General features: G+C 33.9%; 1 protein-coding gene across 4 annotated transcripts; it reads right to left on the bottom strand.

Annotated features, from left to right (window-relative positions):
- Positions 1 to 55: 55 nt before the first annotated feature.
- Positions 56 to 13,418, bottom strand: tada3l (transcriptional adaptor 3 (NGG1 homolog, yeast)-like). 4 transcript variants are annotated; one of them, XR_015501777.1, is made up of 9 exons: positions 13,374 to 13,418; positions 12,661 to 12,894; positions 7,447 to 7,697; positions 6,958 to 7,063; positions 6,709 to 6,841; positions 6,122 to 6,225; positions 5,921 to 6,021; positions 4,390 to 5,125; positions 56 to 2,105 (listed from the first exon to the last, which is right to left on the bottom strand). XR_015501777.1 is itself a non-coding variant. In NM_199926.1 (9 exon segments), coding segments are annotated over 8 exon segments (1,290 nt in total). In that variant the 5' UTR covers positions 12,871 to 12,894; positions 13,374 to 13,412; the 3' UTR covers positions 56 to 878.
- Between the last annotated feature and the right edge of the window lie 541 nt (positions 13,419 to 13,959).

Below are 13,959 nucleotides of genomic sequence, written 5' to 3'. Positions count from 1 at the left end.
CCTGATATAACTCTACAAATCACTGCTTTGCATACAATGTGACATGATCCTTAGCAATTTATCAAAGCTTCGTTTTATTTTCAAAAACACAAACATGCAACAGCAATAAAATGGTTGAAAAGTTTACAAAATGTCAAAATGATATGACTGAATTTAACAAAGCCAACGGGTAAATATGCATTACTTTACAAACTCTTACATTTATACAAAGATTTATTTCTTTTTTAACATATAAAAAACTCGAAATAACACTTTCTCTTCTTGGTCTATGCCAGGTTGTAACAAAAATGTCAAAAATATGTTGTGGTGTTGCCACTCATGTTGTCACCCAAAAATAACCCTGTCACGATTTCATCATCCTCACGTCATTCCAAACCTACAATATGTATTTCCCTCTTCTGTGTAACACAACATATATACTATTTTATTCTAAAATACCTCAGTGTTTATGACATTCTTATTCTGGTTACCATTTTTCCTCATTTATTATTTGTTCCACAAACAAAAAGTAAATTGTGCCAGTTTAAAACAGTATGAAGGTGAACAAATTGTATTGTATGAAATCAGCTGCATGTGGGAACTGTACAGAAAGGCAAAAACATAATGAAATAAAGGAAAAGAAAAACAAGTAAACTCAAGTTGCCATACTTCTGGCATCAGTAATGTCAAGTGTCACTTGAAACTTGTAGTGTCAAACACCTTTATTCAGCTAGTCATGTCAGGTATTATATTAGATAGTGAGTAGTCAAAACATAAGAACAATATATTAACTGTTCATTTACATGTTCTTCAAGTCGTCTAAAGTTTTATGTATGATGTGTCCAACAAACACAGGAGAGAAAATGCATAATGAATCATATTATAGCTGCCACTCGTATTCATCCGTCCAAAAGTTTGAGGATACTTTCTCTCTCCTTCAGAGCTTTCCACGCCTGATCTTTCTCTTTTTTTGTTGGAGTGCGTTTCTTTTGTCTGGCTGCCATGATGCGACGGAAGGCCTCCATAACCTCATTATCCGCCACTCGCACCCGCTGACGAAGCTCCTGCTTGCGCATCTCTTCCCGGGCCAACCTGCATAAACAAGTTAACAGTGAAAGAGTTACTAGAGAGACCACAATCTCAAACAAGTGTGGGCTGTGCAGCACTCTACTGACATTGTTCAAATTATATTAAGGATGAAAATGTAGCAGCTCATGTCCATATTGACTAAATAAAAAAAGATTACAGAGAACGCCTTAGAATGAAAGACTTGGCATTTTTACAAAAGAATTATTATTTTTACTAATTCTTTCTACTACTACAAAGAAACCTTGGGTTAAGTCATTCATGTGTGAAAATGTATAAAGTAATTAAAAATAAGTAAAATTCAGTTTTTTTTCTAATGTTAAAAAAATAAAACAAATCTTTTCAAATGAATGAAATGAACGAATAGACCACATTTCATATTTTATTATAACAGTGTATATATTTAACGGTTTTATATATTATTAGGGGCTATAGTACTGACTGCAAAATAATCGAAATGTGTTGTCTTAATGATTTTTGCATTTTTAAAAAGTTTTCCATCAAGCTTATTTGAAAAAAAAAGAATGAAAATTTGCATTGCAAGTTTCAGAGTGAAGCTTTTTTAATTTAAACAATTCTAACAATCTAAGATGTGTAAATGCATCTTTACTCTGAACCCAGCAGCAGCCCTACATGTATTTAATTAGTAAAATCACAGTTTGTATGATTTTGCATGCTAAATAATTATATAAATGCGACAGCACATGTTTATAACACAAATTTTACTAATTCCTTCTTCTACTATTAAAATCACAGTTTGTATGATTTGGGCTCTTTTTTTTAAATTTCCAACTAAAGAGGAACAGAGTTGAAAAGGGTTTTATTTTTGTGCTCCTCTCGTCTTTCACTGGTAGTAAACTAACAGTTAGAGGGGTGTGGCTAAGCATATTTCGCTCAAGGCGTCAAATCGACATTACAGAAGGACTGTCATTTCAAAGTGGAAGCAAATGATTTGGTTAAAGATTACAAAACAAACAGTACAGTGGGTATAGAAAAGAATCACCCCCCTTCAAAATAATTACATTTTGTTGCATTGTAGCCTGAAATGAAGACAGACACAGTTTTTGTGTAATCTAACTGTGTTTACTTAGTGCAACTTATAACACCCAACCAAAAGATATAACAGCAACATGTCTGAAAAAAAAACATATAAAAAAAACTAAATCAATGGGTTGGAAAAAGAATCACCCCTTGATTCAGTATTTGGTTGAATAACCTTGGGCTTTAATTACAGCCTTTAATCTGTTGGGATACATTTCTGCTAACTTTGACTTTGAAATATTAGCCCACTCCTCTTTGCAGAATTGTTCAAGTTCAGTTAAAATTTGATAGTGTCTGTTGAGGACTGCAGTCTTCAAGTCATTCCAAAGATTTTCAATGGGGTTTAAGTTTGGACTCTGACTTGGTAATGCCAGGACATTCACCTTTTTGTCCTTTAACCACTGTGTGTGTGGTCAGTTTTTCTGTGTGCTTTGGGTTGTTGTCATGTTGGAAGGTAAACCTTCTTCCAAATGATAACTTTCTGGAAGAGGGCAGCAGATTTTCCTCAAGAATTTGTCGGTATTTTGCCCCATCCATTTTTCCTTCTATCCTGACAAGTGCTCCAGTTCCTGCTGCAAAGAAACAGCCCCATAACAAGATATTTCCACCTCCATGTTTTACGATAGGGACAGTGTTATTTAGATGATGAGCTGTATTGGAGTTCCGCCAGACATATCGTTTGGTGTTGATTCCAAATAGTTCAAATTTAATCTCATCTGACCATATTTTTTTTCCACATGGCCACAGAATCTTCTAGTTGCGTTTTGCCAAAGCTCAGTCGTGTTGCTTTTCTTGAGAAGAGGCTTTTTTCGTGCAACCCTTCCATACAAGCCACATTTGTGGAGAATTGTTTATATTTTTGTCACATGCACACAATAGCCCCTTTCACACAGTGATACCGGTAAATATCTGGAAAATTTCCGGAACGACTTTACCGGTATATTCAAAAAAGCGCAGTTCACACAGGCAAGGACGTTACGGAAATTTTCTGGAAAAGAGCATTCACACATCCATTCTAAAATACCGGTAAATTCATCATTCACCACAAATGAGCTTTAAACGGCTGCGCTTGTATTTGTAAACATTTGACTAAATTACAAACTCTGTGGATGATCAATATTGTGAACAACTTTCGCAGGATCACTTTCGCATGTCGAGATGTTCATAATATGTGCGTGTGCAGGCGCTCACAGGCTGTTTCACAGGCACACGCAAAGCTTAAAGGTAAACAAACAACGGCTTATCATAAGCATCTCATCGATGATTATTTACACAGTTGGCATTAAGAAGAACCCATAAACGTGATCTGACTAACTTCTAGCAGCTAAATGTGTCTGGAAAAATATTCAAAGGCTTTTATTCCCACAAACCGCGCGGACGTAAATGCGTCTGACTGTTGTTATTGGCTAAAGCAGACGTCTCACGTCAGCACGTTCTAGATGTGCACGCGGTTATTACGCCAATCTTCCTTCTGCATTCACACAGCGCAGCATTCCGGCAAATTGCCGGTAATGTTACAACTTCTCTTTCCGGAAAATAGCCAGAACGAATTTACCGGTATTTTCAAAAAGGACCTGTTCACACATACAACTTTTCCGGAAAATTGTATGTGTGAAAGGGGCTAATGACAACTTTTTGACAAATTCCTGAAACTGTTCAGAGTTGTTGTAGGCCTCTTGGTTGCCTTTCTAACCATTTTCCTCCTGGCGGAATTTGGAGCGACATCCTGATCCAGGAAGGGTCTGTGTTGTACCAAATACCAGCCACTTTTTAAAAAAAAATGGACTTCACTGTGCTTCTAGGCATTGATAAAGCATTTGAATTTTTTTTTAATCCATCCCCTGACTTGTGCCTGGCCACAACTTTATCCCAGGAATCTTTTGACAATACCTTGCCACCCATAATTGATGGTTTGCTTCAGTTGCACTACCTAGGGTTAAAATGCTACAATAAAGCTATTTTCATGCTGAGCTAATCAAATTGACCACCAATGAAAGTGAAATGGCATTGTGTGTCGTTAAGAAAGTGATTAGCTACACCTGATTGAGTTTACCAGAAATTTTTAGGAGGGGGTGATCCTTTTCACAACTGAGTGATTTTGTTTTTATGCTTGTTAATTGTTTTCTGACATGTTGGTGTTATATCTTTTACACAGATGTTACAAATTGTACTGAATAATTTCACCTAGATAAAACACAACTGTGTCTGTCTTAATTTCAGGCTACAATGCAACAAAATCTAATTATTTAGAAGGGGGATTATTCTTTTTATACCCACTGTAGCTATGTTTTCATCCACCTATTTTTAGGCTCAACATTTTTAAAATGAGCATAAGACATGCGAATAACTGAGTAGGACATTTTAATTCAGGAAAAAATGAGCATAAACTGCGATGGAAACGCTTTTACCGAATAAATTAACATTGTGCGCATTAAAAGTCATGCGATTTTGTTATAAGAGATTATGTGATGATGAAAACGTGTGTGAATGAACAAACCAGCTGGCTGAGCACACTGTAAAACAAAAACAAATTCAATTTTTACTGTTGATATTTGGCGAAACTTAATCAGTATGTGACAATTTTGTTGTCTTTGACTCGTTGGATGGAAACGCTGCTTTATTCGCATGTCTTTTATGTGATATTCCAGTTTTCTGCATGCATTTAATTTGCATCTTCGCATGGAAATACGGCTACTTTATTTCTCAGTGCAATTGATTTGCATTTTATGCAGATTTTAAAGTTTACTTAAACCATGAGCCAGATTACCAGCTATCTCATGCCAATAACAGTCTTGATGTTGATCTGATGTGTTTCAGCAAGACTCACTTGAGCAGCTCCAGTTTGCGTGAGCGGTTGTGTGCGGTCAGTGCTTTAAGTTCAGCTTGTCTTTTCTGCAGTTCGGCCAGCACCTCATCTTCAGACTCTCCTCCGACCCCTTGCCTCTCATCAGAGTCCAGCAGCCCCTGAGACACCAGCTCTTCTCTTATACGAGCCTCCAGAGAGCGTGTGTGAGGTACACTGAACACACAAAATACACAATTCAGCAGAATTCGAAGACAGAGAAATAAAAGATTACTAATTGATCTAAACTAATGAGACTTTCTATATTGCAAAGTCAGCTAAATATTTGCTATGTTATATATGTTTACTTTGTGTAGCCGTTGACTAGTAGCCACCATTAGTGCTACTAAATACTAAGATGTTAAAGTAAAAATAAAAATGACACCTGATTTTATTTATTACTTCTTTAATAACTATACTTACTATTTAAATCAATTAATTGGAAGCTTACCTGAACAACTAACTGACTGATCAGTCTGAATTGGCTCTATATAGCCATAAATATATATATTTATGATGTATCCTATATTCTACTGCATTTGTGTTTGCATGAGATGTGTTCTTCTTTTCAAAAAACTGTTAAAAATATAATGAAATCTTTAGAGACACGGTTTCTGGAGGTGTTAAAACTCAGACTATTTTTAGCGTGAAATGGCATTTTATTCAAAGCTTGTGGCAAGACACTCAGCGCAAGACATAACAACCAAAAATATCCTGTAGCACTGATGCTATTCAAGGATCACATTTTACCATTACAATAGTTTAGTATTAAGTAAAGATTGTGTAATATTAAGAAGATAATAAAAATCGTACTGTATTTTCCATCAATTAATGCAACCTTACAGTAACAGCAGTAACTTTTTCAAATAAACAAAATAGACAAGCTAATATAAATCTTATGGAAGTGAACTTTATGTTGACTAAATTCCAAAACAAAAATTATGAAAATCAAGTGACAAGACTTGTTTTTACCTGAAGGCTTTCCCCTGGCTACGAGGTGACGTACCAGCTCCATCATCCTTCCCTGGAATGTCTGGAATGGGGGAATCCTCCATAGGAGATATGATGTTCTCCTACATCACAAAAGAATATGACTGAACCACTGATATAAACCAAGCAGTCACAAAGCTGAAAGTATTGCACTATATAATTTGCAAGAGAGGAGTCGCAGACCTCAACAAGAGCTTGTAGAAGTCGCTGAGTGAGCGGACCAAAGGGGCATCCGTCCTCTGGAGGCTCATGCTGAGACTCAGATTTCTTCAGGAGGGCATCTACATCTAGACACGGCAGTATAATACAAGAAAAAGAAACAGATTTAATCAGGGTTACTCTATGAGTCATGGAATATCATTGAAATTTAAAAGTTCTATTCCTGACATTAGAAGGAATTTTTTTTTGTCCAGGTTATGGAATATCATAGATTTTTGTGTTTGTCATTTAAATTGGAATTTCTGTTTATAAAAATAAAAAATATAAATGGTTTCACATGCTTTGCCAATTGTTATGGTTAGTCTTTTTCTGTGCCATTTTATTCCTTTCCCACTCATCAGCCAGCAATCCAATGTATTAAACCATTATGATTTTAAACATCAAGCAGCATAAAAGTTGTTTTGTTTTGCTACAAATGAATGGAAGTGAGTGAACATCAAGAAAAGAAACCAAATCAAGTAGAGGGTGAGTAAATAAAAATGTATAATTTTTGTATTACATATCCCTTTAAAGACAACAATTCTTTTACGGGAATCAGTTATCTTCCATACCTTTAGCATCAAGTTCAGAAAGTGGACCCATCATGCTTTTCTTCTTATCGTTGGCTCGTGCCCCTTCTCTTTGCTCTTCTAACAGGTCTTCTTGAGCCCAGCGTTGAGAATAATGTTTTCCAAGAGTTGGGATCTGCAAAGATAACAAGGTTGTGTTTAATATTATACAACCAATGCAAAATCTAATTAACTGCCAATTCTGTGAATATCCAAAGCTATTGATGTCAAGGAAGGCTTAAAGATGTTTACCTTGTAGTACTCGGCTTCATCATCAGGGGCTTTGAGCAGCTCTTCTAGAACGCGGATCTCTTCATTTGTGATGTCAGCACAGTAAGGCTCCACCGAGGCCCAGAACCTGTTTAATACATATATAACCATACAATAACCATTCAAACAGAGTATTGTATTTTGGCTTATTATTTCTATCTCTTAGTTATGATGACATTACATAATTTTGTATATATATAAATGCTAGTATCTTGCAAAAAATTATGTAATGGCATCATAACAAATACAAAAATCAAGTTTGGAAAACTATTATGTTCAACAAATGTGTTAAAAGATTTTTTCTTCCATTAACAGCAAATATTTGGAAAAGAGTATTTTGAAAAAGATAATTTTATATACAGTAATTGCTATAAAAAGGTAGGATTGAACAATGTGGTGAAATATGTTTTTAATTTTCCAAATATATATATAAAGTATGTATCACAGACTAAGCAAATAATTTCAACAGACCTGTTGGGAGCATCATTTTTGGGATTACGGGGTATATCTTGGGGGTCCACTTCAAATTCAAAGTCCTGCACTTTGGTCTGAATGTTTTTAGACTTTGGTCTGCCAGGTCCAGGTCCCGGACCATGACTTCCTTTTACATCAAGCTTCTGTTTCTTGGGCTTGGAATGTCGAGAAGAGGCTGCAAGATCCGGATCTTTCTCTAATTTCAAAAACCTTTTGTCCCCTTTCTTGTCCTGCCAATCTGTAAGAATCTGTTCCAGAGAGAGAAAAAATAACATTAGACAAACACAACAGGTCAAAAGTTAGGGATCATTAACTGAGGGGGGTATTTTCTGCTCACAACACTGTAAAGAAAAAAAAGTTGACTCAACATTTTAGGGCAACCATTTTAAAGTGCAGTATATGGTTTGAAAGTTGAGTGAACTTAAAAAGTCCCGAAGTTTGTTGCCTCCAAATTTTTTAGTTTAGTAAACTTTTTTTTACAGTACAGGGCAATATTAATTTAACATAAATACAATACAAAAGTAAAAATGTAAAATATAGTTTCCTTTATTACAGAAATGTATATTCTCATATAGTTTATATTGTAAAATATTCTTGTAATGCAAAATGATTTTTAGCATCACTGTTTTAGTCTTCATTGTGTCAAATGATCCTAAAAAAGAAACTATTTTAATTTTCTGATTTGCTGCTCTATTATGAGCAGTCATTATTGGTGATCAGTGATTTATGATTGACAACTGGATAATCGATGTTGAAAATATGTATTTCTGCTTCATATCTTTGTGTAAATGTTTATATAGTCAGCATTTACAAGTTACAATGTTTAACTGTCCTTTGGATATGAGTCCTTGCAAACTAGTTTACTTTTGAAAGTTAATATAACAAAATATGAAGCACCTAAAACTGTATTTAACATTGATAACAATCAGAAATGTTTCTTGATCATCACAATAGAATAATTTCCAATGGATCATGTGAGACTAAAGACTGGAGTCACGCTGCTAAATATTTAACATTGAATGTAGGGCTGCACGACAATGGAAACATTTTAACATTATTAACATTTTTTTATATAATTTCACCAGATGACTTAAATAGATCTCTTTGCAAAGTCATTACTTGGGTTGATTTTGGTTTCTGGTCACCTATAATCCCGACTCAACATTGCATATCTTGTGATGTAAAACTATTGCGGACACAGCAATAATCTTTTTTCATTATTCAACAGATATAATTCCTCTATTTATCGGATTATTTCTATTTTATAAGCTAAATAATTACTATTTATATGATAAATAATGATCCCGTCCATTTAAACTCAAATGACTGTTGAGAAGTCTATACACATGCACATATCAGATCACTTGCATGTTCACAACTAATTGTAAATATGTTAGTGAATTTTATTTTGCATGTTTGCACAAGTGTTATTTGGATGTTTATGCATGCATCAAGTTTATATTCATATACAAAAGTTTTTGGGCGCATATGCATACATCTAGTTTATATGTATCCGCAGTTAGTGTAGGTGTGTTTGCATTTAGCGAGTTTTGTATGTGCGCGAGTATGCATGTATCAAAGGTTATGTATATACGCAAGTTTCATATATTGTTTTATACATCCAGTAGTATAGGTGTATATGAGTAATTTATAGGTGTATATGTACCTGTGTTATGTATAAATTTATAAACAAAGTTTGATTTAAATTCTACAGCCTCAAACCTATTGACCAGTCTTGTGCATTCCAACAGGTTGAAATCTCAGTTTTTTTGGTGTTTGTTTTTTGATCAAACAAATCAAATAATAAACGCAGTTTTTGACTCGTTATTTCGTTTTTGTTGTGTTTGTTTTAATACTTTGTTTTGAGTCAAAAACGGGTTAATAGATGAGCTTTTTTTGTGCTTACAGAATAAACAGAAAAACTAAATATTGACTGTTTTTCATGTGTTTCGTTTTACAAAAAAAATTTAATAATCAAATGAACAGATGATACCAATATTCAGGGTATCTTCTATCCAAACCACATCTGTTTTCAAATTAAAAAAAGGAAAATAAAGAAAACAGCCATTTTTTTTGTTTTTCGTTTACTTTATAGGTCATCTATATCTGAGCTCGTGATGTAGCCCTCAAAATAAGAGCCCTCTCTGAACCAGCACCCAGGCTTTTAATTATTATTATTTAACTATATATATATATATATATATATATATATATATATATATATATATATATATATATATATATATATATATATAAACTAAGCGATGCAGTAGAGCAATAGGTAGTGCAGTCGCCTCAGCTCAGTTAGCGTTTCTGTGTGGAGTTTGCATGTTCTCCCTGCGTTTGTGTGGGTTTCTTCCAGATGCTCCGGTTATCCCCCCCAGTCCAAAGACATGCAGTACAGGTGAATTGGGTAGGCTAAATTGTTCGTAGTGTATGAGTGTGTAGGGCTGATCATAGTCACGATTATTTTGTTCATAATTGTAATCACGATTATTCAAAACGATTATCAGTTGAAGTCAAAATTTCACAAATGATGTTTAACAGAGCAAGGAATATTAACAGTGTTTTCTAAAATATTTTTTTCCTCTAGGCTCATTTGTTTTATTTTAGCTAGAATAAATGCAGGTTTAAATATTTTGAAACCCATTATAAGGTCAATATTATTAGCTCCCTTAAGCAAGCTATTTTTTGATTCTCTGCAGAAGAAACTACTGTTATACAATGACTTGCCTAATTACCCCATCTAAGCCTTTGAATCACACTTTAATCTGAATGCTTGTATTTTGAAAAATATCTAGAAAAATATTATGTACTGTTGTCATAGCAAAGATAAAAGAAATCAGTTAATAGAAATGAGATAACAAAACTATTACGTTCAGAAATAAGTAAAAACAACTTCTTTCCATTAAACAGAAATTGGGTAGGAAAAGGGATGCTAATAGGAGGGCTAATAATTCTGACTTGAACTACATATATACAGTTATTTTCCACCCTGTAAAGGAAAAAGAAATAAATACAATAGAATAGAAATATGAAACAAACTGTGTGTGCCGCACACACACATAAGCAGGCGGTCTTTCGCGCTTTTAAGAGCAACACATGTGTACAGCTGGAAAGATGGTGGTATATGATGCAATAATCAATTATCTAGATTAATGCTTTTTCATAATCGTTTGAAGCCAAAATCAAAACCGAAATCGGATTTTCGCTTAATTGGACAGCCTTATGAGTGTGTGTGTGTGTGTATGTTTCCCAGAGATGGGTTCTGGCTGGAAGGGCATCCGCTGCGTGAAAACGTGCTGGATAAGTTGGCGGTTCATTCCGCTGTGGCAACCCTGGATTGATAAAGGGACTGAGCCGACAAGAAAATGAATGAATGAATATATGTATAAACTAAGTTTACATATTCTGTCATTTCATCAGTTAGCAAGCTTATATAAATGACTACATCTTTATCGCACGCGCTGTAAAGCTATAAAGTATAAAAATATTATAGTTATTGCACATTCATCCTATTCTTTAGTAGATCTGTAAATGATGTATTTTATAAACTGATAATTTATAAGACTATGCTAATAATAAATGTAATTCTCCAAATGAAAAAGGCTTGATTAAAGTCCAGTCATTTTAAAGATTTTCTACAATTTAAGCATAATTAGGTTAAAGAGATATCTTCTCACGAAGAGCAAATGTCAAGTTAACTTTTAGCGCAACGCGACAGCTAGCTCATCAGTTAGTTTGAACTACAACACATTATTTATTATAAATTCTAAGTTTGTGTTTAATTGGTTCCTTTGAAAATTTGTTCATTAATACAGTGTTTTAGAATGTCTCTAAAGTCTAGTTGTGTGAGAAAACGCATGAGAAATAGGCATTGCAGCTGACCGTATTGTATAGGCTTATTGTCCTTAAACTTCTTTTGGCTCTTAAATGAGTTGGCTACCTGGAGATGTTGCTCGTGCACAGCCACCGATCCTATTGTATTTTATTTAAATCCACTTATTTTAAATATTCAGCGTAGCCTGCCATGGGCTAGGTCTAGAAAAAAAATAAAATAAAATAATAATAATATATATATATATATATATATATATATATATATATATATATATATATATATTTTTTTTTTTTTTAATAATAATAAATGATTATTAAAAAACTAAACAATAAAAACAGTAAGTGAACAATATTAAATATTATTATTATTATTATTATTATTATTGTTGTTATTTAGGCCTTCAGTAGCACGGAAACAATCATGCAAACCAGGTGCTGCTCGTAAATGGCTGTCTTTTCTCAGCATCAGGTGCACAGCAGCAAGACGTTTGGTAGGAGAACTATAGGCATATATTATTATTATTATTATTATTATTAATAATATTATTATTATTAACATTATTAATATTATCATCATTATTATTATATAGGCCTTGTTAGGAAATAATCATGCAAACTAGGTGCTGTTTGGAAATGGCTATCTTTGCTCAGCATCAGTTGCGCTGCTGCAGGACGTTTGTCAGCGAACTATGGCCTTATTTTAACGACAAATGTCTAAAAATACTGCTAATTTATGTTTTTATTTAATTTAGGCATACGCAAAGAATGTTAGCCTGCTAACAGATCAAATGACAGAATATGTAAACTTAGTTTATATATATGATTAAATAACAATAATTAAAAGTCTGGCTGCTGATCCACAGAGTGCTCTTATTTTGAGGGCGACGTTACGAGCTCAGATTTGGTTGACCAATCAGAGGAAAAAGGGCGTTTCAGCACCACCTACATGTGTATAAAGAATTTTGAAGTCGTTTATCCATTTTTCTACTGTAAATTAAAAAAATAAAAATCAAGTCAAAATGTCATTTTTTCGCAAATGAAAAAAAAAAAAGTCTGTTTTCTTCAGTATCCTTTTTTGTTTGAAAACGGATATGAATTGGACGGAAGATACTGATTCTGATTATACACACACCCAATTTATATATTGTGCAGCCCTAATTCAATCACAGGAAAAAAATCACCTGTTTTACAATAAAACATTCTCACAAATTGTATTTCTTCTTCCATTTTATTTAAAATAAAATAAATAAATAAATGCAGCTTTGATGAGAAGTAGAGACTTCTGTCAAAATCATTGAAAAGTCCCACTGATTCCAAACTAGTGTACGCAGAAGATGTGAAAAAGACAAGTGTAAAAACAGCAGTTTTCACCTGTCTCTGTTCCTCCAGTGCTCGGAGACGTCGGCTCGCAGAGGACAAGAGTGTTTCCAGCTCCAGCTGAAGTGTGTCGAGCTCTTCAATGCCAATGCCATCATCCTCTGAGCGGCTGAGCACTGCAGTGTAGCGTGGACACACTTTCACATGGTCCACAGGTTTGAAGTCATAGTACTTTAATGGGGGGCAATCCTTCAGTTCACTCATCTCTGCATTTACAGAAATCTATATCTGTAATGAAATAATAAACAAAGTGAGGGTTAAAAAAAAAGTATATTCTAATTGTCTTTTTAGTGTTTTTAATGAGCAGCACAAATTGCAAATGGTTTTGATCTAGTGGTAACGTTACTAGTGGGCAGCTAAGTTACAGAAAAACAAAACAGAGATGTGTTGTTATTTATACTGTTTGGTGTGTAACAAATCTAATACTACATATATTGAATTTCTCACTCTATTATGTAATAGTGATTGCCATATAAGATGATAAATGATATAACGAGCAGCCAATGTAGGCTAACGGCTACAAGCTAATTTAGCTCCATGCTGTTCAAAGCACAGGCAGCCGGTTATAGCATTTACCAGCATATTTGCGTATAGCTTTCAATGAAAAGACTTGTGCTGACAATTAAACTATATGATTAAATACGTAATAGGACGATAAACTCAACTCCTATACTGCATTAATTGATTCATAAAATAGCATTGTTTACCTCCGATGAAGGGGCATCCATTACTGACTAGACCATTATGCCAGTAGGGGGGATACAGCTCGTTGATTACATTTTAAAAACATGAATGTATATCATAAGAGCTTCAATTTGGCCGTTGCACGTTTTCTTAAAATATTGTATAGTTAAATTATTATTCGACATTCGACAAATACCGCTTCCTGTCAGTTGACATTCACAACGCAACACCGCAGTTCATAGAATGGTACATTCGATACCAAAGCGCGTCTGAATGGAAATAAATTGTATTTATTTTCAAAAAAATAATCAACTGTTCAAAGCCACAAAAGAGCTAATGTTTATTTCGGAACATTAATATTTATAGATTACACCCTGTTTGATAAACGTACAATTTATTTGACCTGTCGAGTAATTTGCCATATAAGGAAGAAAAAACGAATCTAGGAAAAACTGCTGCTGGGCTTTACCGTAATTAAACAAAAAGATTTTTCAACATTACTGTTATGTTGTTTTAGTAGCTGTATTATTTTCTTACATTATAATAGTGACAACTTTAGTTTGCATTAACATATGTGGTCCGTGTATCATCCGTTCATTTGATTATTCC

This window comes from Danio rerio, chromosome 11 (assembly GCF_052040795.2).
Source record: "Danio rerio strain M-AB ecotype USA chromosome 11, GRCz13ab, whole genome shotgun sequence".
Taxonomy (NCBI): Eukaryota; Metazoa; Chordata; class Actinopteri; order Cypriniformes; family Danionidae; genus Danio; species Danio rerio.
This window is presented reverse-complemented; position numbering and strand designations above follow the sequence as displayed.